Here is a 24,110-nt window from a genome sequence, read left to right as displayed (position 1 = left end):
AAGAAGGCGGTCTCTGAAGAGATGGCAGACTGTACGGTTCCAAGCACGTGACCTTCTAGAAAAGGCAGAACTACAGACAGTGAAAAAGGTCAGCGGCTGCCAGAGGTTCCGGGAGGAGGGAGGGGGAGGGGCGGGGCTCCTTCTTCTCGGGCGGGTGGAATCAGCCCCTACGACGCCGCAGTAGTGGCAGCCACGTGGCACCGTGACTTGTCAAAACCTACAGAAATCACAACTCAGAGCACCCCGCTGCGCCCGTCCCCTGGCGAGCCCGACGCAACGCAGGGGCCCTAGTCCTGACCTCTTCCCAGGGTCGGCTCGTCGACGGTCACGCGTGAACCACACTCTTCCACATGTTAAAAACAGGGAAACCGATGCAGAGGGGGCGGGGAAGGACGGGGGCTCTTGCGGCTTCCGCACCAAAACTAAAACCGTCCTGAAGATACAGCCTGTTCACTTTTTAAAAGTAGACTGAGCATCTCTCCTTGTCCCACGGGCTGACCACCAGGAACCGCACGGCCACAGCCACACGCCTCTCGCAGGACGTTCTCGGCAGGGCCTCCCCACCGCCTGGAATTTACCGCCAGCCCCTCAGCACCTCGGGCCCCCCTGCCCCGCGGCCCGGCCCCGTGGCAGTGACCGAAGAGGCTGAGACGGACCCCAGAGGCCACCGAATGGAGAGGCGCCTCGGGGATGATGGGGAAGATGAATTTATTCGGAAGGTTTCACCGTGAATGTGTTGTAGTGCACCTTTAAGAAGACCTGCAGGCCTCCCACCACGGTGGGCCGTGGGAGAGGGAGCGCCATCCCTCAGAGCAAAGCACTGGCCCTGGGCAGTGTCCCACCTCCGGCTGGGCAGGAAGGGTGAGGGAGGTGAGGCCCATTTCTCACTAATGCCCCTGATCCGACCAGTCCCTCGGGGACGGGGAGAGAGAGGAAGGGGCCGTTCCTCCCTCCGGCAGGCGGACCAGAAGCTCGGGGTGAATCAGCGGCCGGGAACAGCAGGAAAGTGGGAGGAAGGGCCCCTGGACGGAGGGAAACAGGTTTTTCTTGGCCAAGGGGCTGGCAAGAGGTGTCAGAACTCGGGAGGAAGGGGCCGGGCACCCCCCGTGGTAGGGGGCGGTGGGTCGGGTTCATGGCGGGGGGGGGGGGGGGGGGGCAGCAGTCTGGGAAACTGCTGGGAACAGGGAGCCCGGGGGTGGGGGGGAATGGAGGCGCCGCCCCTCTCAGGAGGGAGCTGCACCTCGGGGCTCCCCCAAGGCCCTCAGCCAATGGGCAGTGGGCTGGTTCTCGCCTGTGCTCGGGGGCAGGGTGGGGGTGCCGGAGGTGGGGGCGAGCCCAAGTGGACAGCCCGACTCCCCAGCCCCCCTCGTGCTGAGCGGTTTCAGAAGAGCAGGCCCCAGCAGGCCAGCCTCATCCGCACAGGCTCACCTCCATCCAAGCTGCCGAGCGCCCCCCCGCCCCCCACCCACCCGGGCTCTCCTGGTGTGTCTGCGAGGACGAGGACGAGGACGAGGACGGCGACCAGTCGCCGAGGGCCGGAGGCCGGCCACAACGAGCTCCCCCGGGAGAGGAGGGCCCCGCGGCCAAAGCAAGCACAGTGGTCCCGGTGGGGGCCCTGCAGAGCGGAGGGGCAGACGGGAGCCTGCCAGGGTGAAGGGGCATGCATGTGTGTGTGCGTGCGTGTGTGCATGCATGTGTGCCGGTGCACGGGTGCAACGAGCGTGAGCACATGTGGGTCTGTGGGTGCACACTGCACGTGTGAACATGTTCATGTGTGTGTGTGTCGGGGGCATGCATGCACCCGTGGGAGGCATGGGTGTGTGTGTGCACGGGTGTGAGTACAGCTCCGGGGACAGGGGTGTGTGTGGAGTGCACACCCGCACGTGTGTGAGGGTGCTCACACCTGGCCTGAGCACTGGGAGGGGATGAAGGAGTTTCTCCCAGGCCCGGCCAAGGCCAGCAGAGGTCGAAGGTCGGGCTCTAACACACCCGAGGCCTGGGCTGAGGGGCAGAAACTCAAGAGGGAGCCTGGAGAGCCCCTCAGGGCCGCCCTGACATGAAGGGGGAGCTGAGTGATGTAACAGGACAGTGGGGGCCTCGGGGTTCAGGGGGGCAGAAGGCCAGAGGGAGCCTGGGGGAGGGGTGGAGCCAGTGGAGACCCACGTGGAGAAGCCGAATGGAACCCCTGCCCCCCGGGGACGGCCGGAGGGCAGCTCTGCAGCAGGCCCTCTCCCGCCGACCAGCCGCTGACTGCCCTCCCCCCAGTCACCCGAGACTCGGTCGGAGCTCCGGACTCTCCCTTGACCGAGGGCCTCAAGAGAGGGTTTGTCTGCAGGGCCGCCCGCCGCAGGAAGTGAGAGCGCGTGTGGCCCCGTGTCCGGGGCCACGCCAGGCTGGACGGCCACGATCCGGTGACGGGTCCTCACCCAGGTCCAGCGGGAGGTTCCGGAAGGACTCAGTGGGGGGACGAATCTGGTGACAAGCACACGGTGCTGGGGCGTCAGCTCTCAAGTGAGAGCTGAGGGAGGGCTGGACCGGCCCGCACGGCTCCGGCCTGCAGGAGGACGCTCTGCCCGTGGACGCGGCCGCAGGACGGACTTCAGGCACACAGCCAGGACACAGCGTCCACAAGAGCACACGGCTCCCCAGGCAGCGTCTCCCCCGAACGAGGGTGTGAGGGCTTCGGGTTTATCGTCAAAAGCTCCGTATTGAAACCAAATGACTTTTAATCGTCCACTCATTTGCAACGCGGCAACTTGGTAAAACGCACACACAAAAATGTTAAACGTGCACCAATTTTACGTGTTCAAAAGGAGAGCCTAATTGGGTCCCTGCAACATTTACACAACGAAAGAGCTATTCATCACCAAAAAAAGGCCGTTCTCCCCACTGTGACCTGAAAAATAAACAAATCGGTACCAAGCCAAAGAAGAAAATGCCCTCAAAATTCCAGGAAACATGGAACATTCCAGGAAGTACGTGGCACCAACCACCAGAAAGCTGCCACCCCCACGCTGGCTTGGACGTGGCTACACTCGATCAATTTCCCCTCCTCACGCAACTCATCCCAGAGTGTGCCCCCCCCCCCCCGCCCCCCGCCACCGGGCTGGCGGCGAGCCCGAGGCCCCGCCCCCAAACTCCCCGCCCACCTGCCCGCCCCGCCCTCCCCGCTCCAGGAAAACCGAAAAGCTGGAAGAACCGCTTCGTTCCAGAAGGGTCTGGGTTGTGCCTGCTCCTCGTCAGACCCACAGAGCAAAGCAGGGCCCCCTCTTCCCGGCATTTCCCCCCGCCCCCAGCACACGTGGGCCCGTGCCCGTGTCCGTGGACAAACAAGGTCACGCCCAGGGCAGGTGCGCTCCACCCCCGAGGGTCACACGCCTCTGCCCTGCGGCCGGCTGGTCTCTCCCCGCTCAGGGAGGGCGGCACCGTGCCGCCCCTCGAGGTCCGCCCGTGCAGCGTGGTTGGGTGGGATCTGTCAGTTTGCACACTCGGACGACCCCAGACCAGCAGCGTGAGCAGAGGCGGCGCTCACGGATGTGGGGCTCGAGCTCGGTGGGCAACATGACAATCATCAGATTTTGGCGCCTGCTGGCGGAGCTCGTTGGAGAAAAAGAAAAAACTCGTCAGAGTGTAACCGCGGGAGGGTCTCCGCCGATGCTGGGACGAGATGCGGGGCCCACACCGCCGTGCCGCTGCCGGAGTCGCCCACGGCCTGTCGCACACAAGACGCCAACCTCATGGCCGGTCGGGTGCGGGAGGCAGCTCTCCCCGCCAGCAAAGGAAATCCGCTCTACGCGGGTTCAGTTCCTTTTTTTACAAGATTGTTGAAGGCGGACCTTCAAATGACACCGACCCAGGTCTGGGTGGAAAGTCGGGCGTGTAGCTGTAACGTCCCAGGAGAGACGGCTCCCCTGAGGTGTCGATGGTGACGACACGCCAGACAGGCGGCAGCCTGCACCCCGAGGACCCAGAGCCCGTCACGCCAGGGAACGTGGGCCCACGAGCCCCGTGCTCCCCGCCTTCCCCGACTCTCCAGCCCCGGCGCCTTGGCCCCACCGGCTCACGGATGCGTCTCCGAGGAGGGGGGCAGCGCGAGCCGGGGCTCGGAGGGAGAAACAGCATCCCGTCCTCGCCGTCCAGCATCCCCCAGCCCCTTCCTTTCCCCCCGAGGCGGCGGCGGCAGGGAGAGGGCCGGGTTCCCGAAGATCCCATCACCGGGCCGTGGGGAGTGTCCTTCCGGAGAGACCCCGGCACGGCTGTCATGGGCGTCTCCCCTGTTGTCCTCGCAGTCCCCAGAGCTGGGCACACGAACCCCGTCCTGACACCCGGGGCCCGCGGACCTGCCCTCTGCTGTGGCCGGGGGAGCCGGGCCCCCGCCGACTCACCGGACGGCGTCGGGGGTGTCGTCCTCGTCCACAGACACGCACCTGGCACTCGGGCGGCCGCCCCTCCCCCAACAGCGAGGGCAGAGCCAGGACGTGACGGGCAGTGCAGGGAATTGTCGGAAAGAGCCAAAAATAGCGTTATTCACTCAAAATTTCTCAATGTTCCCTTCCCTGCTGGTCTAAACTCAGAGAGTCCTAACGACGCGTGATGTCGTGACGCCGGCGCGGGACTAAAAATAGGGGCTTGGAGAGGCTCTCTGGCTCGGGGAGGAAACGGCCAAGGCCTGGAGGGCGCCCCAAGGCCCAGGCTGGCTGCAGGGGCGGGGGGGGGGGGGGGCCGCCCCACTGTGTGCCCCCCCACCCCAGGAAGGAATGTCTGCCCCCAGCCGGAACGCCGGCCAGCCCGGGACTTAAAGACCTGCAGCCCCTCCCCCGGCCAAGCACACTGTGCGCGAACGGCTCCCCACCGACAAGGGCACCCTTGGAAGCTGTTTTGTTTAAAGCCACGTGTTTCCGCGTAAGGTCAAACACAGGGCTGCCGGTGACCTCACGGTTCCCCAGAGCAGGGAGAACGCACACGAGCATGGCAGCAGCTCAGGCGCGACAGCGAAGGGTGGGCCAGCCGCACGGCCGCCGCTGAGGGTGGACGGCGCGGCTGCGGCGCTCAAGGTCCCTCGGCCGTAACCAGGAGGGGCGGGCGCTCGGCACCTGCCCCGCCGCGGCGGGACCCGGGGGGCACGGCCCTGGGGGAAGGCAGCCGGTCGCCGAAGGCCACAGCTGTGCCTTCCCGCCCAGAGGAAGCGTCCCGGACACGCCGGTCCACAGCGACAGACGGGAGCGGCGTGGCCGCCCGGGACGTGCGGGAGTCGGGATCGGGGGCAGGGGGGCGAGTGGGTTTCTTTTCAGGGTGATGAAAACCCCCCCAAATTGGGTCAGCGCTCACCGGTGGACGACCCCGGCCCGGTGCAGGTGCTCCACGGCGGACACCAGCTGCCGGACATATCGGCGGGCCTCGGGCTCCTCCAGCCGCTGCTTCTCGTAGATCCTGTGCATGAGGCTGCCCCCGGGGCACAGCTCCAGCACCAGGTAGTAGCTGTTCTCCGTCTCCAGGATGTCCAGCAGCTGGGCGATGTTCGGGTGGCGGATCATCTGCTGGATCTGCCCCTCCCGCCGCAGGTTCTTGGTGACGTACGTGTCCTTCCTGGCTCGCTTCTTGTCGATGACTTTTATGGCCACCTGGGGGGACAGCGAGAACAGGGCCGTGGTCAGTCCCCGCAGGCAACGGTCCTCCCCTGACCCTGCGCAAGGACTGAGGAGAGCACACGGCTGCCCCCTGCACCGGGAGAGACGCGAGACCCAAGACACCTCAAGGGACAGAGCGTGCAGTGTAAGCCCCGCAAGGACCGGAAGGCACAGTAATTGAGGAAGGAGGGAGGGAAATGTTCTGAGGCGACTTGGAAGGTGGTCTGCGGGGGGGGGGGGGGGGGGACAGTGTCCCACTGGGGTCTCCAGGGGTGAAACACCAAGATCTCCCCGGCCAAGGGCCTCTCCCCACCCCTCAGGCCTGGCTGTCCTCCCTCCCTCCAGGGTGGGTGCCCCCGGCCACCGCTTCTGCACCAGCCAACGCTGCCCCGCCTGCCCTGTGAGGCCGCGGGTGGGGTGCCTCGGGGTGCAGGGCCCAGCGAGGAGGTGGCACAGCAGCCCTTACACCTGGCGCCAGCCCCCGGACCAGGCCGCCCGCCTCCAGTGCTCAGGTGTCCCCCCAGGAGATCAGGTCAGGCCCCAACCTGCAGCTGCTCCCAGGCCTCACCTCCACAACACACAGGGCACTCCTCCTGCGTCACCTCCCCAGAGTCGATGTGTCACACGCGTGCACCCTCCAGCCCCTACCAGCCACGGACGCCCTGGGGACCCTGTCTGCTGACGGCCTCCCTCGCCTGTCCCCCTCCCTGCTCCGGATGCCTCTGGCCGGGCTCCCCTGGGGCCGGGCCCCCCAGAACCCGGACACCACGCCTCTCCGTGAGACTCGGCCGCCCGCGGGGCGTGTGCCCGCCCGCTGCCCAGCGGCCCGGGCGCCCGGGCGCAGGTTGGAACGGCGGCCTCCCCGCTCCTGCAGACGTCCTTCCCGTGGGAGCACACTCACTGGCGACGGTTCCGTGATGCTCTCCATGGCCGACACAGATGTTGACGCAGGTCAGGGTTGAGTGACCGGTAAACAGCTGGTGCACACACACAGACCCGTTTGCAGAGAGACACGCAAACGCCACTTTCGTGACTCGGGTTTGTGACGGAAGAATGAAAGTCCGGCCGCCACTAGCGGGGACCGTGACATCAGCGGCGTGCGTCCCCGACACTCACCTTGACCCCTGGCCCTCTCTCTACACTCGCCGTCGAGACCCCAGGTCCCCACAGCTCCACCCAGCTCTTGCCCGGCTCACCCAGCAGCCCTGGGACCCACCAAGTCTCTCCCCCATGCACCCCCGTCACCCCCACCCTCACTCAAAGAAAGGCCCCCAGGCCCTCAGACACCAACTCGAGTCCCACCTCCCCACTACAGAGGGTCCCCTTAACTGCCCGCCTTACGTCCCCACCTCATGCTCCAACGCTCCATCTCAGGCACTGTTTAAACCACTGGCCCCCTCGACTCCAGGGCCAGCTCCCCTCCGCCACGCACGGGCCTCTGTGGGCGTGAGCGACCGACAGGCGACCGAGGGAGCGAGCACTGGACGGTGTCTCTTACCACAGGAGCAAAACCGGCTACAGACATGGGACCTGCTGTCTCCTCGGGCGAACAGTCCCGTTTTCACTGAGACAGGAGCGACACGGAACACGTATGTACTGGGTCCTGTCGCACGGCCTGACGGTGAGACACATTCACACACCAGCTGCAGGGTGACCAGGTGCAGGGTGACCCCAGTGTGTCCAGCGAGCAGCCCTCGCCGAGGTGCAGGCCTGCGTGTGCGCGGTGAGAGCCTGGGCAGCCTCCACACTGGGCAGCTCTCACTCGACCCCCCGCCACTGCACACCACATCCTGGAAGCGTTTCTCTTCCGACTGGGGGCACCTGGGCCACCTTTGCTCCCTTCCTGGGGATGCTCAGGCCCCTTGACCCATAGACAGGACGCCGGGGGGGGACACAAGGGGGACAACCAGCCAACAGGACCAGACGAGCAGGGGCCACACTGTCCCCCGGTCAGCCGGACGCGGCTGCTGTCCCCCTGCAAGAGGGAGGGACGGAGCATCCCAGCCGCAGTGCGGCCCCAACCAGTTCAACAGATGCTGGACGAACAGCCGTAAAACCTGTACTTGTTTGAGACCGTGCACACGCTCACACACACACACACGTGTACTCCCACACTCACACACGTGTACTCCCACACACACTCCCACACACACAGGTGTACTCCCACACACACTCACACACACACACACACACGTGCACTCCCACACACGCTCACACTCACTCGCACCCGTCGTCTTTCGGGGGGACGTGGGGGGGTTACACAGCAGGATCAGAGTCTGCCTTCGGCTTCGTCTGTGTCGCGGTTTCAAACTCACGCCCTTTGGCATCGAAGGACGAAACGAGAGCGAACCCCGGCAGCAGCAGCGGGACCCGCCTCTCGGAGCAGAGCACGTGATTGTTACCGTTAGGGTCACTCACTGGGCTCTGAACTGCCCGCAGCAGGTCGTGCAACGGCCACCCAGAGACGTGACGCCCCCGTCCCCGGAGCGCGCGGGTGGGACCTTCTTTGGAAAGAGAGGGGAGAGTGGCCGGCGTCGGCCAGGGGGCCCTCCACATCCTCTCCAGCGTCCCTGTTAAACAGGCGTGGCACACTTCGCACCAGCGGGCAACGGGGGAGGAAGGGGACAGAGGTGGCGGCGACAGCCCCTAGCCAAGGACCACCACGGCCCCCGGAAGCCAGGAGCGGCCGAGGGCCGAGGTCCCCTAGCACCTCGGAGGGAGCACAGGCCTGCCGTCTCCTGAAGTCGGTCTAGCGAAGGACGTTGCGGGCTCCGGCCGACAGAGCCGCGAGACAGCGAGCTCCCGCTGCTCTGAGCCCGGCAGTAGGCGCTGCCAGGCCCATAGCCGCAGGGCGAGGACACAGCAGGTGCGTGCGCCCCGCCAACCCCGCAGCAACCAGAGGTCTGCCTGCCGCCTGACTCGGGGCCAGGGGGGCTCCCACGGAGAAGACAGGCTGCCTCAGTCGGGGGTCTTCAGGAGGAGAAGCGAACCGCATGTCCTCGCCCAGGACCGAGGGCGGGGACCGGACCGGAACCCCCCCCCCCCCCCGAGCTGTCCTGAGCGGGCTGAGGGGGGGGGGGCCAGGGGGCCGGCAGCCTGCGCGTTGCCACCCTCCGAGACCAAGAAAAGGGACGATGGCATGGTGACAGGCCCGAGAAACAAAGACTCCGGCTCGTCCACGGCCCCAGACGAGCCGCCAGCCCCAGAACTCCACAGAGGCTGCCGCGGGCCTCCCTGCGGAGCCGCGAGCGAGCACACGGTGAGGGCACGCGGCTCCCCCTCGGCTCCCCCACTTCCGTCCGGTGAAGGAACCGCATTTCAGACAAGGCGGCAGCCCCACCCTCCTCTCCGCCCCCACCCCCACTCCCGCCAAAACAACGATAAAACCAGTGAACTAACTTTTAAACAGCTAAGCCGGCAGGAAAGAAAAGGACAAAAACCAAAGAAGCAGCTCTAAGGAGCCTCGGGGGCAGCTGCAGGGGTGAGGGGAGGAGGGGTGGGATGGGCTGCCCTGCAGGGAGGGGCCGGCACCCTATCCACCCCAGGGACCGGGACGCAGGCCCCCGGCTGTGGGTCCCAGTCATGGAGACCAGCCTGGTGGGAAGACACCCGCACCTGAAGGCCCCTGTTACTACGCGTCAGGAGAGAAATCACCCGTAAAACTGTACTGGACGAGGGTGCACCAAGCATCTGGCCCAGCCACCGCACATACCCCACACACCCGTGGGTGCCTGAGGCGGCCGGGCCACGCCCTTGGTGCCGGTGTGACTTTACCACAGAGCCTGGAACAGAGTCGCGTGTACCACCCAAGGCGGCCGTTCAGCGCCCGTCTGGTCTCCCGCCTTCCTTGAACGGCGACACAGTTGAGACTGACCACGCGGCACGGCCCGCCCGGCTGCGGGTGTGGGGTCCCGAGTCACCGTCCCCGACCTGAAATCCCCCTCCGTCACCCAGGGACGCGTGAGCGCTCGGGTCACACGGGAGAAACCCAAACCACCTGCTCCTTTCCCGGGGAGAAGAGAACAAAGAGAGAGAAGGGAAAGTCTGTTCAACGAAGGCTCTCGATTTTCACGTCTCCACGTGCCCGTGGCTGTCACCGGCCCCTAATTAAACTGTCACGCTGTCCACCCAGACAAGGGAGGGCTGGGGGGAGGAGCAATCAGCCCTGGGGGGATTTTTCTCTTCCAACTTGCGGGGGGCGGGGAACAGGGGAGCAGCTGATGGTCACTCCAACCCTTGGCACACAGGAAGCCGGAGCCCGGGGCCGCTGCCGGTTCCAGTGGTGACTCGGGACTCAGCAGGGTCACGGGTCCCGAGGCTCCAGGGCAGGGTGCGTCCCCAGACCCCCTTCTCTGTGTGTCCAGGGCGGTGGGGGCCGCGGGCAGGGCCTGGCCGAACTCCTCTCCCTCCCTCCTCCTCCGTCTCCTCGTCTCTCCGACAGGGCAAAGCCGAGATGCGGACCCCTGCAGAGGGCCCCCGGGGCGGAGCGGCCGACGTCTCCCCGAGGCCCCCTAAAGCCCTAGAACCCCGCGTGTCTCATTCCAGGGAACGCTCTCACTGCCACGCGGTGAGTCCTGTGGGGGGGGGGGTCCCGGCTCGGGGCAGATCTGGCTCTTGCCCCCATTCACAGCGCCTTCGGTGCCTGCCTTACACAAAACCCTCCACTGCGGGGGAGAACGTTTGGGACAGAAACCTGGGCCCCCTGGACCTGCCCGCCTGTGTGCCCTGGAGCAAAGGCAGCGAGCCCTCCCGTGCCCCAGGGAGCCTCGGACGCCCAGAGGGGCGCCCTGTACCCTGTGGTCTCCCCAGAGGGGACGCCTTTTCCCCAACCGCCTGCCTACGCAGGCTCCTTGCACTGACTTGTGCAAACGCCCCTGCCAGCCGCCCTGCGTCAGGGAGACAATCAATAAATGTCCGAAAGAAGAAACACAGGCCATCTCCAACCGCCGAGTGAAGGCAATGCTCCTCCTCCCTGGACTGGTCAGACCTGGGAAGTCCCGCCCCCCAGCACACCAGCATGGGGCGCTAGGGTGAGAAACGAGCGTTTAAACAGGGCGCAAGGGCGGGGTAGAGTCTTCTGGGCGGGAGGGAGAGAGTCCGGAGCTCCCCCTCTCCCCTCCCCACCTCGGCCTTGGGTCACCCTCACTCCCACAGCAAAGGCACGAGACGTGCCATCTTCAAAATGTGACATTTAAAACTCTAAACTCCAAAACGGGCTCTAATTCAGGAAGCATCCCCGCCTGCGGCCGCAGGACGCAATCAGCAGTCCATTCTCACAGCACCGGACGCTGGGCAGCCCAGCGCAGCTGAGCAGGGACAAGACTAGGGTCGCTCTGGGGACGCGGGGGGGACCTGTACGAACGGGAAACGCAGAAATGCGGCCAGCAGCAGTCCAAGACAAAGTCCCCGACCCGGTCCTGGCACCTGGAGCGACCTCAGCCCACCCTGGACGTCACGGGACCTCCAGCCGAGAGCCCGTCAGCAAATGAGGAAACTGCAGCCCCTCAGGCCGGCAAACTCGGAGTGTGGGGAAGAGCTGGGCACCGAACCAAACTCGGGGGAGGGGGGGGAGCAAAGCCGCACAGCGCACCTCCCCACGCCACACCGGCCCCATGCCCCGACGCCCTCGCTCTCCCACAGCTCAGGGGGTTTCCTGCAGGTGCAGGAGCCGGGCGCCGGGGCAGGTACACCAGGAGGACCGGAGGGCACCTCCCAGCACCACGGCCCCATCCAAGGAATGGGAGGCGACCCAGAAACACCTGGAAAGAGCACGAAGTAAAAGCCGGGGGGCAGAGAAGCCCGCAACAGCGAGAAGCCCCGCCAGAGGACAGAGGACGCTGCCCCAGGCCGCGGAAGCTGCCGGAAGCCCCTGGCAGAGGCCGGGAGGAGGACGTGGAATGCAAGGAATGCAGACACCAGTCCAGTGGGCTTCCCGCCCTGCGTCCTGCGTCCTGCGGGGGCTGCTGGCTGCAGAGGGGGAGCGTGGCCAGTGTCTCCCCCCCTCCCCTCCCCTTCCTCCCGAACATGGAACCGCACCGCCCGCGGCGAGCGGGGTGGGCGTCCACCCCTCCGTGTCTGAAAGAGGCTCAGTGACACGGACCTTCAGACACGGATGTGACAGTGCGACAGGCGGGGGTCACCAGCTGCCACGCACTCCCCGACACAGCACTGAATCTGTTCTCAGGCCCTGTGCTTCTCTCTCTCTCACACATCTCTCTCTCTCTCTCTCACACACACACATACAATATACACGTGTGTATTTCTAACACACACACGTCTCTACATAGTCCAACTCCCATCCAGTCCCGTCAGGTGGCTGCATCACGTTAGTCAAAGATTCAGAAACTGGAGCCTCAAGGGTCTGGCCTCCTTCCGGAGGCTGTGCGGCTGCGGAGCAGAAAGGCGGCCGGGACGGAAGCCCGTGGCCACTGGCGCGGCAGTGCCCGGGGCCGTCAGGGCGCGTCCCCCTGCAACAGGCTGGACACCCACGTCAGGGGTCCCCGCCCCTCACGACGGTTTTCTGCAGACGGCGCTGCTGCCGCCTCGGGACTGGCTGACAGAGCGGAACCGACGACAGGCCCTCGGGCTCACGGCAGCCTGAGAAGTGAGAGGGAACTGAGGGCAAAGACAAACTGGTTGGACTAGACGAAAGATGCAATTTCTACGGGTCTCCTCCAAAAATAAAATAACAAAGACAAAAGTGGAATCAAAGGCAAATGACCAGCTGGAAGAACTAGTTTTTTAAATTATAAAGAACTCCAAACAATGGGATGCTTTTTATCACCAAGAGTCAAAATTTAAAGACGATTTAACGCCGTGGGGGAATGCTCTCTATACATTAGGATGGGGGAAGCACGGTTACAATATGAAGGTCGCAGCCTCGGCTTTGCAGCACACGACTTCAAAGGCGGAAACAGCCCCACAGCCCCCACCGCTTCACGCGGAGATCCGTTCTGGATAATGCGGTGGCGGAGAGTTGGCTGCCCCGGGAACCCTGGAGGCCCTTACACACACCTGGGCGGCAGCCTGCCGCACCCGTGGCTCTGCGGGCAGCCGGCCACCCCCGGGCTGCGAGCACGTGACACCACACAGGGGCACACGCGGTGACCGAGACGCGGTGAACTCGGTGAACATGACGTGTGTGCGGCCCCTGCAGGTGCGGCTCGGCCTGCTGCTCACAGCACACCTGTTTCATAAGCAGGAAGAGCCCACTCTGAGATAATAAAAATGTAGCAAATCACACACCAGGAGCAGAGACGTTTATCGTCAGTGTCCAGCATGCTGTGCCGCACGTGACTGTGTGCTGGCCGTGTGGGAGGTTCTTCCGCACCAGCCTCGCCACAGACAGGGGAGTCCCAGGTGTTGGGGGACGTCGGGACGGCTCCATGGTCATGGGGCGATGGGGAATCTCCATCCCCATCATAATCCTCTGAGGCCACGGGCCACGGCGACAGGCGGTGCGTGGCGCATGCCTGACAGGCATGTGTACACGCACATCTGTGTCTCACACACCCAGCCCACGCACGGAAATGTGATCGGTGATGGATGATCGCTGGGGTGTGTGCCTACACGTGATTTTTGTTTTTACTTTGTGTTTCTATTTATTTTCCACAAGGAGCCGGGGGTGGAAAAAAATCATGCTTAATTAATCAGGAGAAAAAGGATAATTTTTAAAAACAGGAGAGTAGGTAATGAAATGCAATTGGCAAAGCGAAGTGGCGAGTGGCAGAGTTAACAATGAAAAGAGCGGATGTCAGTGGGCGTGCAAGAAGAGCGTGCGGCAGTTAACAAATGTCAGCCCGGGATTTATTCCGGGAGATTAGTTACTCCGAGGGCTCTGGAATACACCAGCCACTGGACTTGGTTTCAAGGATTTTAAACCACCGAGCACTTGGTCCAAAGACTTTAAGATTTATTGTTAAAATATTTCTACTTTAACATATCTATACTTTAAAGTAAATAATTAAAATATTTGTACTTGAAATTTTAATGTCTTCAATAGTTATAGCTGACCTGGGAAAAGCACTGATTTACATGCGATCATTTGTATCTATTTTTGAACACACGTGCCCCTTCGGAATCTAAGTCCGATTATTGGAAAGAAACTTTGTTACTCGCTCGCTCCCCGGGCTCGGGCTCGCTATGCTAAGAAGCTCGCTGTTGATCTACGGGAAAATGTCTCGCATAATGAATTAGGTGGCAGCCCGTCCGCCAGGCAGCCCGTCCCCTCCAGAGGGAAATTCAAGTTCGTTACCTCAAATTGGGCTTGAAACTGCCGCGGCCGCTCACAAACACACGTTCCTCCCGGAACAAAACGTCGCCCTGTGGGAACAACTTGTTAGAGGCCCGGAGCGGCGCTCCCCCGGCGGCACGGGCCTTGTTTTCTCCGCGCTCCCAGGCGTCAACGCCCCGCGGAGGGCGCGGTCACGGCCGGTCCGGCGGAATTCCGGCCTGGACCGGAGGGCGCACGCAGACACCCAGGCTCCCCGCAGAGCGGGCTGGGGGTCGCCAAAGGCGACAGCTCCCGTCTCCGCCCCTCGGCTCTCGCAGACGGGGAGCTCGGATAAACTGCTGGAAGGTTCTGGCCCCAGACTGGACGCCAGCCTTCCCAGAAGCGTCCCCACGGTCCCCGGCACGATCTCATTCTGAGTGCCACGGGGGCCCCAGCCCAAACGGAGCCGCGGAAGCTGGCCTGGCTCCAGACCGTCTGCAGGGCGAGCCAAGCCAGCGGCACTGGGGGTGCGGCTGTGTCTGAGAGGAGCCATCTGTGTCCCTGCGTCCCCTCCTGGAGGAGGACGTGAGGTCAGGGGTGTGCGGCTCCGACAGGCGCTGGCAGCTGCCCCACCTCGTCCAGAGTCCCCGCTCCCCACCCGGGGATGGTTCTCCTCCCGGCACGAAGGGGAGGTTCCGCCACCCGGAGTGACCGCCCGCCACAGCCTCCCCAGGCCCCTGCTTCCTGCCTCGAGAGAGTCTGCTCCCCAGAAGTCCTGCCTGGCACATTTCCTGGTGTGTGTGTGTGACAGGGTACATGTGTGCACACGCACACACATCTGTGGGCGTGCACACATGAGGTTACCCCTGGAACAACTCGGGTGTGGACTGGCGGCCCATGCACACGGGATGTGGGGCTTTTTCAGTACACACAGTAGGTGTGTTTTCTCTTCCCTGTGACTTTCTCAATGCCCTTTTCTTCTCTCCGCTTACTCTGCTGTGAGAACACAACACGTGATACGGGTAACACTCGCACCCCGTGCTCGTCGCCGTCAGCGGGCTGCTGGCCGTCGGCCCTGGGCTCCGCGAGTCCCGTCCGCAGGCAGAAGGCACCGTTGTCCACGCGCAGCGCGGCCGGCTCCGCCTGCACACGGGGGGCCTTGAGACCAGGGCCGACTGCGGAAGTCTGGGGGCAGCCGGGAGCTGCGTGTGGATTTCTGACTGTGCCGGGGGGTCGGCACCCCCCACCGCCGCGTTGCTGACGGGCCAACTGTCTGTGCACACGTGCACTGGGGGGGCATGCACACGCACATGCACACGGCTCCACCTCCTCACTTCACAGTGAGGAGGCCGTGAGAACTGGCAGACAGACGGGCCCCGGGCCCCACGGGAGGCTCCGAGCCCACAGTGAGCCTCGAGTGCTGGAGCGAAGGGGCAGGAAAAGGGAGCCGGAGGCACCCGGGGCGACTGTCACCCACACCTGGCGCCCCGCTCACGCCCAGGGCTTTGGGCTTCCGTGTGGTCGCCGCTGACCCCTGACCTCACGCTTTTGTTTGAAAACCCCCAACGAGACTCCAAACCCTCTGTTTGCTTGGGTGAATTGCTGTTATCGGAAGGACTCCCCCAAATGCTGCACTCCTGGGGCTACCCTTCGGAGAGTCGGGGACACTCCGGGACAGCCGGTCGCCCTCAGCTGTGAAGTCGGGACGCGGCACCCACAGCAAAAGGCCCCGCAAGGACTTGTGGTCTCCGCAGCCAGGCCTCCAGGCCAGAGCCTCGAGGGCGGTCCGAGGTCCGTGAAGGTCAGTCACCCGTGTTGGTGTGACAGCGCCACGGGCAGTGCAGGGCATGGCCCTCCGTCCTTTCCCGCGGGCCCTGGTGGCGCCAGAGGCCGCGGAGCCCCCGCCCTGCTCCGGGCAGACGGAGGAGTCGCTGGGAGTCTGAGCCTGGCCGACCGAGGACCTGTACACGGAGAGGTCCGGGCCCCTCGCGGGCAGCTGCTGCCGCGCCCTCTCCTTCCCCGGCCCTCTCGCTGAGCCTACTGGGCGCCTGTGGCTGCTGTGCCCACGGCCGCTGCTGGGCGCCGCGCAGAGAACCATGGCACAGGGTGGGCAGGGAGCCAGAGAGACCTTCACGGCACGGGAGCCTCGGAATGGAGGCCAGGAGACCGAGGGCCTGGAGGCGGCACATCAGGCAGCGGACGAGGGCGGCAGGAGTGGCTTAGGGGGCAGGTGAGGCGTCGTCGAGGCTCAAGGGTTGGGCGAAAGCAGCCTTTTGGCCCAGGAGCCTTACAAAAACTTACAAAAACTCTGTCGCCCAAGAGGCAGATCCAAGCCTCCCTTTACCTCCGCGGGAACACCCACAAAAGCGCATGTTTGCACACAGCCACCTCGCCCACCTGTCGCGTGCGCCGTCCGTGCAGCTTCCCGGAGAGCACCGAGGGCTCAGTGACCGTCCCCTGGCCGGGCGACACACTCTCTGCTCGGGCTGGTGGCCGTCACTCTGACGCCGGCAGGAGGCACGGGTGTCGGGGCTGGCAGTCCTCCCCAGGAGCACCGGTGCACAGCCCACTGAACCCCACCACTCACACGGGCACCCCAGGGGCTGCAGGGGAGGCAGAGGCACTTCCAGACGGCCCCCGAGGGCCGTCCCCTCTCACCCTGGGAAGCCCAGAGCCCCCTTCGGTCCCGCTGAGCCCCTGCTCAGCTTCAGGGGCCACTCCAGGCCCCGGGGCGGAGCTGCCGCCCCTGCCTCTCGGGAGACAAACAATCAACACAAGTACACGCCGGGGGTCGGGTGAGGGATGAGCCCAGGGGGGCCTCCCCCCAAACCCGTGTGTTTGAGTCTTGTCTTCGTGCATCCGAGCTGCTGTCACACGACACCGCAGACCGGGGAGCTGGGGAGTAACAGCAGTGTATCTCTCACACTTCCGGGGCCTGGGCAGCCCCGTCTGCAGCGGGAGACTCGGCGTCTGGTGAGAGTTCCACAGCCACCTTCCCGCAGTGTCCGCACCGGGGGCCGGGGAGTGCGAGGGGGCCCCTCAGAGGCCACTCGCCCCGCCCACGAGGGCTCTGACCTCCCAAAGGCCCCACCTCCTAAAGCCACCACATGGGGATTAGGTTTCACATATTAACTTGGGGGGGTCAGAGGGGCCCAAACATCCAGGTTCTGCTGAGCCCCGACCCCCGGGACCTCAGAACATGGCCTCACCCACTGGGAGAGGCTACTACGCCTTCAGGGGCGCACCCAAGGCGCAGCGAGGGCGCCAGGATGGACCCTGGTCTCCCGTGACTGCCGAGCACGTGACCAGGGGAACGCAGCACAGAGACGGGCACACACGGGGCGGGGGTGGGGGGGGCGCTGGCACAGGGGACAGGCCAGCAGGACGACTCACGACGCACGAGACGGGGACGGTCATCGCGGACCCCGCGTCCAGGGAGTGCTGGGCAGTTGTCACTGGAAGGAAGGAAGGAAGGAAGGAAGGAAGGAAGGAAGGAAGGGGCCCCACACCAGTTCGGGGGAAGGACGTTCCAGGCGTAAGTAACGCTGGGGAAAGGGGACACCGAGCAGCACGCTCCCTGGAAAGTGCATCGTTCTACGCCCGGGATTTACACGTGAGTGTGGACAGACGCACGCTGGCCTGTGCGGGGGGGGGGGGGGGGGGGGGGGGGGGGGGGGGGGGGGAGCCCTGGTGCAGGGCAGGCCGGGAGGGGGGAGCCCGCACGTCCTGAGGCCCGCAGGTGAGAGGCGGAGCTCTCTCACTACATCCCACTTGACTCCTCTGAGTTTCCCACCAGGTGTGGGCATGAACTACACCAACACGAACCCAAACGGATCTGAAAATCCCACAACAGTGATTAAAACGCAAACAGGACCCTGTCTCCAGCAGCCGCCTCACCAGGCGGACAGAGCGGGCACAGCGGCGGTGGCAGGAGGGTGCCGGCAGGTGGCTCGGACCTGAACCCCACACCCCTTCAAAGCGTGCCCAGGAGTGGGGGAGCCGGGGCCTCTCTCCCAGGCAAGTCTGTCCCAGGCAGCGCTCTCTCTCGGTGGGCACCCCGGTCGGCCAGCCAGCCCAGCTCTGCTGACACGGAGTCCTCCGGAGAGAACACACAGGGCGCATCTGAGTGCCCTGCGGCGCCCACAGACACAATGGAGGGGCCTGAGAACCCCGACCACAGGGAGGCTCAGAGGGGCTGGACCGCAGACGCCCTGGGGCCCCTCATTGTGGGGCGAGAGGGACCAGACCAGGGTGGGCGGCCGGGGCGGGGAAGCGGCCTGGGCTCAGGGGCAGACCCTGTCCCGCTCAGAAGGAGCGGGCGCCAGCACCCCCTGCCCGGACGTCCCTTTGGGGCTGCAGACCTCGCTGGCTCCCAGTGCGGGGCGGGGAGGGGACGTGGGACGAGGGGGGAGCTTTACCTCAGGAACCGCCCCTGCAGGTGCCCGAGGCCCCGGCCCCTTCCCGGGGCAGCCCGTGCCCAAACACAGGCCACACAGAGCTACAGAGGCCCAGGCCCCTGTGCGACACCCCTCCGAGGCGCTGGAGCCTGGCTCCTCCCCCCCACCCAGGGTGGCTCGGCTCCCCTCCCCACCCCCTGCCCTCCCTTCCCCTCCCCTCCCCTCCCCCGCCGCAGAGGTGCTGGTCCAAGTGTATTACCCAAGACCCGGTTCTCTCCCCCTCAAGGCCTGCGCACCAGGAAGCCACTTGCACACAACCCTAACGCCCTGAGGGGTCTGATGTCCCCGAGTCAAGACAAGGTCCGACTCCATTAGGGTCCTCGTCCCCAGATCCAATGGCTGGCGTCCTGAATGGGAAGGAGGGGGTGATGTGGACACAGGTGACACACGGGGAAGGCAGCCACCCGAGCGCAGAGGCGGAGGGCATGGAGGGACGTCACGGCAAGCCCAGGGCGGTCCTCGGCCACCAGAAGCTGGGACAGATCGGGAAGGATCCTCCCTGGAGCCTTCAGAGGGGTCTGGCCCCGCAGACGCCTTGACTTGGGACTTGTGGCCGCCAGAAGCCAGAGAGACTAAATCTCGACAGTTCCAAGCCTCGGGCAGTGGCGGTTGTCTCGGCCGCCCCGGCTGTGACGAGAGAAGGTCGGAGGGAAGCCTACTCTCAATGCTCCTGCCCCGTCCGTGCCCAGGGGCCCCGCAAGCCCCCGAGGGGGTAACTAACGCTCAAGGGGCCGGAGGCACCCACCACCGCCGTGCCGGTGGGCACGACAGAAGAGAGGCAACTGCTCCCGCTGCCCCGCAGGGGTGTCAGCCGCCGGTACCCCCCAGGCCCCAGCTCCTTCCCACCAGCCATCGCCCCAGCCAGCCAGCCAGCAGCGCCCACTCCAGAGCCTGCAATTCCACTCAGCCCTCGGCGGCGGCCGGAGCCCCGGCGGCAGGCAGGCAGGGGCTTGTCCAGCTCACTGAGGAGGGCTGGGCGGTGCCGGTCTGCAGGGTTCGGCGCGCGGCTGTGTCACCGTGAAGGGCCGGCCGGGCTGCCCGCGCAGGGTGCGCGGCACTTCGTGTGCGAGCCCCCGCCCCACGGTGCAACCGGACTGCCCGTCATCTCCCGGGCAGGCACAGCCACCCCTCCCCCCCACGCCGTCTGGGAGGGTGACCCCGGGGGGGGTGGGGGGCTGCTGCGCTGCCCGGGACCACCGCACCTGTGGAGGTCGCGCCGGGCCGCCCTCCTCCGAGTGGGCGGCGCGCAGCCGGTGGCGTGGCCGCGGCGCCCTTTGAAGTCCCTGGGGCCCGGACCTCCAGGAGCAGGAGTTTCCATCCATCCACGGGCACGCGGGAAAGAGGCGGCCCCGCCTGACCACACGCCCGCACACGCGGGCGCCCGCGGCACACGGAGCAGGTGCTGTACCCAGACGCCGCCCGAGCGCCAAGAAACCCCGCCGCGGACTAATAGGAATCTCCAGGCTCTAAGCATTTCTCGCTCCTCAGAGCCATCACTGTTCGATTTCTAACACTAAAAAAAAAAAAAAATTACTGGATTTAGCACCTGTTTGTTTCAGAAATACTTGCTAAAAACACTAAAAACAGATCCGCCAAAAGGCCACCTTTAAAATTAGTCGTGTTTCCCGCCCGGCGGAGCACAGCCGTGTATTTTTAGTAACCCTCCCACCCCAGGTAGCTGGCAGCCGCACCACGCGTCGTTGTCGGCAGCTTACTAAGCAGGGCGACTGTTATTTTCAGCCCCCAAACAGCTCCAATGAAAGTCATAAACAGGCTCATTTCTGAAGCCAAAGGTTAGAACAAGATATTTAAACAGCTTCACCAACCGTGTTCCATGCCCAGCTTCGGACCTGAGCGCGGCCTCTCGGCTGAAGGAAAAGGGGACCGTGGCATCGCGCCCCCTCCCCTCTCCGCGCCCACGGAGCCAGCTCCGGCCCGAGGCTCGCCCCTGCCTTCCTCCGCAGGCCTTCCCAACTACGCTGCATCCGTTTTTTAAAAATGTGCTCAGCACCTACTATGTGCCCATGACGGCACTCCACAGGGCTCGGGGACCCCGGTCAGGGCCCGAGCACAGCCCCTCTGGGTTTCCCGGGCCGTCCGCCCGCCGATGCTCCTGCCCAGCACCTTGGCTCTCCTCTCGCAGCCTCAGGGCCGCCGCCTCCTCCTCCAAACCCGATTCCCGAGCGTGTCCCTCCACCAGTCCCCAACGCCGGGCCAGTCAGTCACAGGTGCCCAGCCCCGACTGAGGACGCTGGCATCAGGAGCTTCCCGGGAGCACGTGAGTCGTTTACTTGTGAAGCCACCGGAAGAGACATTGCTCCAACTCCAAGCTGGAGGACAAAACTAGGTCTCCGCCAAAGCCATTGCCTTTTTCTCAAGCAGTAAGAGGGCCATCTCGGGGCGGATGACTTTTGAACAAACCTCGTCGGAGGAAAGGCAGGAAAACCCTGTCCCGCAGAATGTGGTGGGGGGCAGCCTCCGGAGGAGACAAGGCTGAAGCCCAACATGAAAGGAGAAAAGTGGGTGTCTGCCATCCGGACTCAGGCCGTCACTCCCGGCAAGCCACGAAGGATTTTGTCCCCGTCTTTCCAGAAATGTGCACCAGGTTAAAACACAACACACAGACACACATGCCCTCCATCCCCCTTCTGGCTTTTTAGTGAACAGACACCCCCCCCCCATGCACAGCTACCCTGGATCGGTTCGCTCAGGGGTGGCATGGGGGCATGCATCTATTTCTTACTACAGTGTTCATGACTTCCCCACCCACTGTGGTCTGCATCCTTTAGAAAAGGGAAGGAGAAAAGTGAAGTGCTTCTTCCAGAAAGTATGCACCCTCTAAAAGCGGGAGACTGTCGGGTGAGAGCCCTTCCTGAGCCCCCAATGCCACCACCCACCCCGGGGGGGGGGGGCACTGCAGAGCCCCTTCCTCCGGCTCTGTCACGGCAGGTCTCCCCTCACGTGGCTCACAGGAGCAGTGCTCCTGCAGGGAAACCCCCTAACAGATCTTCTTTGCAAGAGACCGAAGGCAGCGCGTGGTGTGGGGTGGCTGCACCTCGGCTTGGGCTTCAGTGAGACCGTGTTCATGACCGGGGTGGGGATGGCACTCGCGAACTCAGCAGTCCTCCTGGGCAGAGGCAGACACACACACACACACACACACACAGGGACTGTCACCTCTACGTCCGCCCAAACCCAGGCCTGCCAGTCAAGCTTCAGAGGTGCTGGGTTTGGCGGGTGGACGCCACGGACAACACCACTGTTTCCTCGAGGCTAGAGGTCACGGCGCTGAAGCCCAGGTCGCTCCTGAGGCTGCAGGCTGGGCCCCGGGGAGAACTCTCCCTCCTGCCCCTCCACCCTGGGAAGCGCCATCCTCCACCAGACCCAACCAGGCATCCGACTGACTGTTCCGGCCTTGCGGACGTGAAGCCACTTGGGTCATGGAAGAAAGGGAAGACGAAAGAGAAATGGTGTGAGCGCCAAGGGGCCGGGTCTCCTCTCGGGGACCACGTCTGGGCAGGAACTCCCCGAGTCCCAGGGAGCCCAGCGTGCCCAGCCCTGAGCCCCGGAACCCAAACACTGGGTAGGGACAGAGCTCAGAGTGCGACCTGGCCAATGCAGCCCAGGCCAACAGCCCAATGTCACCATGTTTCGGGGGGGGCGCCCCAACACGCAGTGGAGCAGGGAGGTGGCAAGAAGCCGCAGCGGCCCAGCGCAGGGCAGGCGGCAGAAATGTGCAGTCACGGGGCCACTGGCTGCCAGCACCAAGCCTCGTCTCTCCTTGCCAAGTTCACGAGCAAACACGCACAGCCACCCTCCACCCCACACGCCTGGGATGAGGATCGTGTCCCCACCGCACACCCTGGCGGAAAACGAGCTCGCTCCGAACGGGGGCAGCGAGCGCCCGGTGGCGAGGGACCCTGGTGGCCGTGTGCCCTCTCCCGCTGCTCCAGGACGGTCTGCAGTTTGTGTCTGGTTTCTGTCTTCTCTGCAGAGCTGCTTGGTCCAGGGAGTTCACCCCAAACATTTCCCTTCCAAGTGGAAATCCAAGCAAGAGGCACTTCTCAAAGTGCTCTCTGCCCCCACTCACCCCAAAGGAAGGGCTGTGGGAACAGCGGGCACAGGATGAGGCTGACAGGAGCCCTGCGCTCAGACGCAAGGGTCTCCAGGGCACAGTGAGGAGACCGAGGAAAATCGGGGTCTGGGAGGGGGGCGGGGTGGGGGGCCGGCGGCGGGCAGGGCACCTCACGCTGCCATCAGGGGTCACACCGCAGGGCATTCCCAGGCTGGGCAGAGAATACCACCAGGTCAGAGGGTGAAGGAGGGGGTTAGGGAGTCCCAGCTTCCCCGGCCCTCATTCCTTGCTTCACCCCCACCCCCACCCCCAACCCCACACTGCTGATGCCTCCCTGGGCTTTGGGCCACAAAAGCAACCGCTGACAGGCCAGTGCTGAGTGACCCCAGCCTGCAGGAGCCCAGCGCCCCAGCTGACCTAAGCTTCCGGCCAAGCAGCTCCAAGCGTGAGGCAACTCCAGGCTGGGGCAGCCTCCCCCCGTGCGGTGACCCGGGGCGGTGACCCGGGGCCTGGGCCGCTCACCGCCGAGGCGGGTCACCGTATCTTGCGTTTCTTCTCACAGATCTAAGTTCCAACGTGGGTGCGCCCGGGCTTGGCCTGGCACGGGGTCACAACTGACTAACTTCTAACCCGACCCACGGCTCAGAGGGTGTCCCTCCTGGCTGGCTCTTGCTCGGGCAGAGCGGGGTCGTTCCTGCAGCTTCCACGCAAGCACGGGGTGGGGGCGGCGGGGAAGGGCGCCGTGATAACCCTCCCCTGGCACGAAAACTTCCCCGGCTACCCCCGCGCACAGGTGGAAAGGAGGGCCTCCCACTTTCTCCCCAGGGCCCAGGCCGGCGCTCAGACGCTGGCCTCTTCCGGGGGCTGGCTAATCAGCCCTCCCGCCTTCGCCCCAAGGGCGCAGGAGCCGCGGCCCAGGTTCCTGCCTCCCGGGGGATCTCCACCCTTTCCCGGCAGGGAGCCGAGCCCCCAGCCCGCGCTGGTGTCCGCCAGGCGGCGCGCTTCCAGGAGCCAAAGGGCTGCAGGCGGCTTCTCGGCTGAGCCTGCCTCCCCCACGGGGTCTGACCCGACTCGCCCCAGCAAAGGCCGTGCTGGGGCTGAGAGGCCTGCGCTCGCACTGAGGTCGATCCTCCTCCGTCGGGAAAGTAAAGGTGGGGGCGGCCGGGACTCCGCGGCCGACTCCCCACGGGGCCCGGCGACCGGACCCCAGCCCCAGGTCGCGCGCCGTGCCCCGCAGCTCACCTTCTCGCCGGTCAGCACGTGCAGCCCCTCGCGCACCTTGGCGAAGGAGCCTTCGCCCAGCTTCCTGCTGCCGACCAGGTAGTTGCCCACGCGCTTGTGGTGCTGGAAGTCGCGCAGCCGCTCGCGGGGCACGCCGCTCACCCAGGCCGGCAGGAAACTTCCCTCGCAGGCCGCCGCCGCCGGCCGGGCCGCATCCTCGCCGCCCCCCGCCGGGGGCTCGCCCAGGAGCCCGTCCCCCGCCGCCGCCGGCATTGCGCCGCCCGGCTCCTCCTCCCGCTCCGCTCGGGCTCCGCTCCGGCTCCTCCCGCCGCCGCCGGGCCCGGCCCCGCCGAGCGCGCGCAGACAATAGCGGCCGCCCAGGCGGTGGGGGTCGGGGACCCGCCCCCAACAAGTTCTTCTTCGGAGGGTGGCCGGGCCCCTTGCAGGACGCGGGCCCCGCCCCGGGTCCCGTCTGGGCTGCCGAGGTCAGTGGCCGCGCTCGGAGGCGCAGGGAGTCG

At 65.3% G+C, this 24,110-nt stretch overlaps 1 protein-coding gene across 2 annotated transcripts in view; it reads right to left on the bottom strand.

Moving 5' to 3' along the window:
- Positions 1-23,905, bottom strand: part of HUNK (hormonally up-regulated Neu-associated kinase) — a 58,178-nt gene extending 34,273 nt beyond the window's left edge. Inside the window, exons 1-3 of one of the 2 annotated variants that reach the window (XM_036017401.1) lie at positions 23,614-23,702; positions 22,894-23,071; positions 5,329-5,621 (exon numbers count right to left, since the gene is read on the bottom strand). In XM_036017401.1, the coding sequence (XP_035873294.1) occupies positions 5,329-5,534 (206 nt within the window). In that variant the 5' untranslated portion in view covers positions 5,535-5,621; positions 22,894-23,071; positions 23,614-23,702. Of the gene's footprint in view, positions 1-5,328; positions 5,622-22,893; positions 23,072-23,613 lie in introns of both variants that reach the window. The other variant, XM_028503943.2, reaches the window with a different exon arrangement.
- Positions 23,906-24,110: the final 205 nt, after the last annotated feature.

The sequence above is a fragment of the Phyllostomus discolor genome, chromosome 2 (genome assembly GCF_004126475.2).
Source record: "Phyllostomus discolor isolate MPI-MPIP mPhyDis1 chromosome 2, mPhyDis1.pri.v3, whole genome shotgun sequence".
Lineage (NCBI taxonomy): Eukaryota > Metazoa > Chordata > Mammalia > Chiroptera > Phyllostomidae > Phyllostomus > Phyllostomus discolor.
Note: the sequence above shows the minus strand (reverse complement) of the source record. Positions and strands in the feature narration are given on the sequence as shown.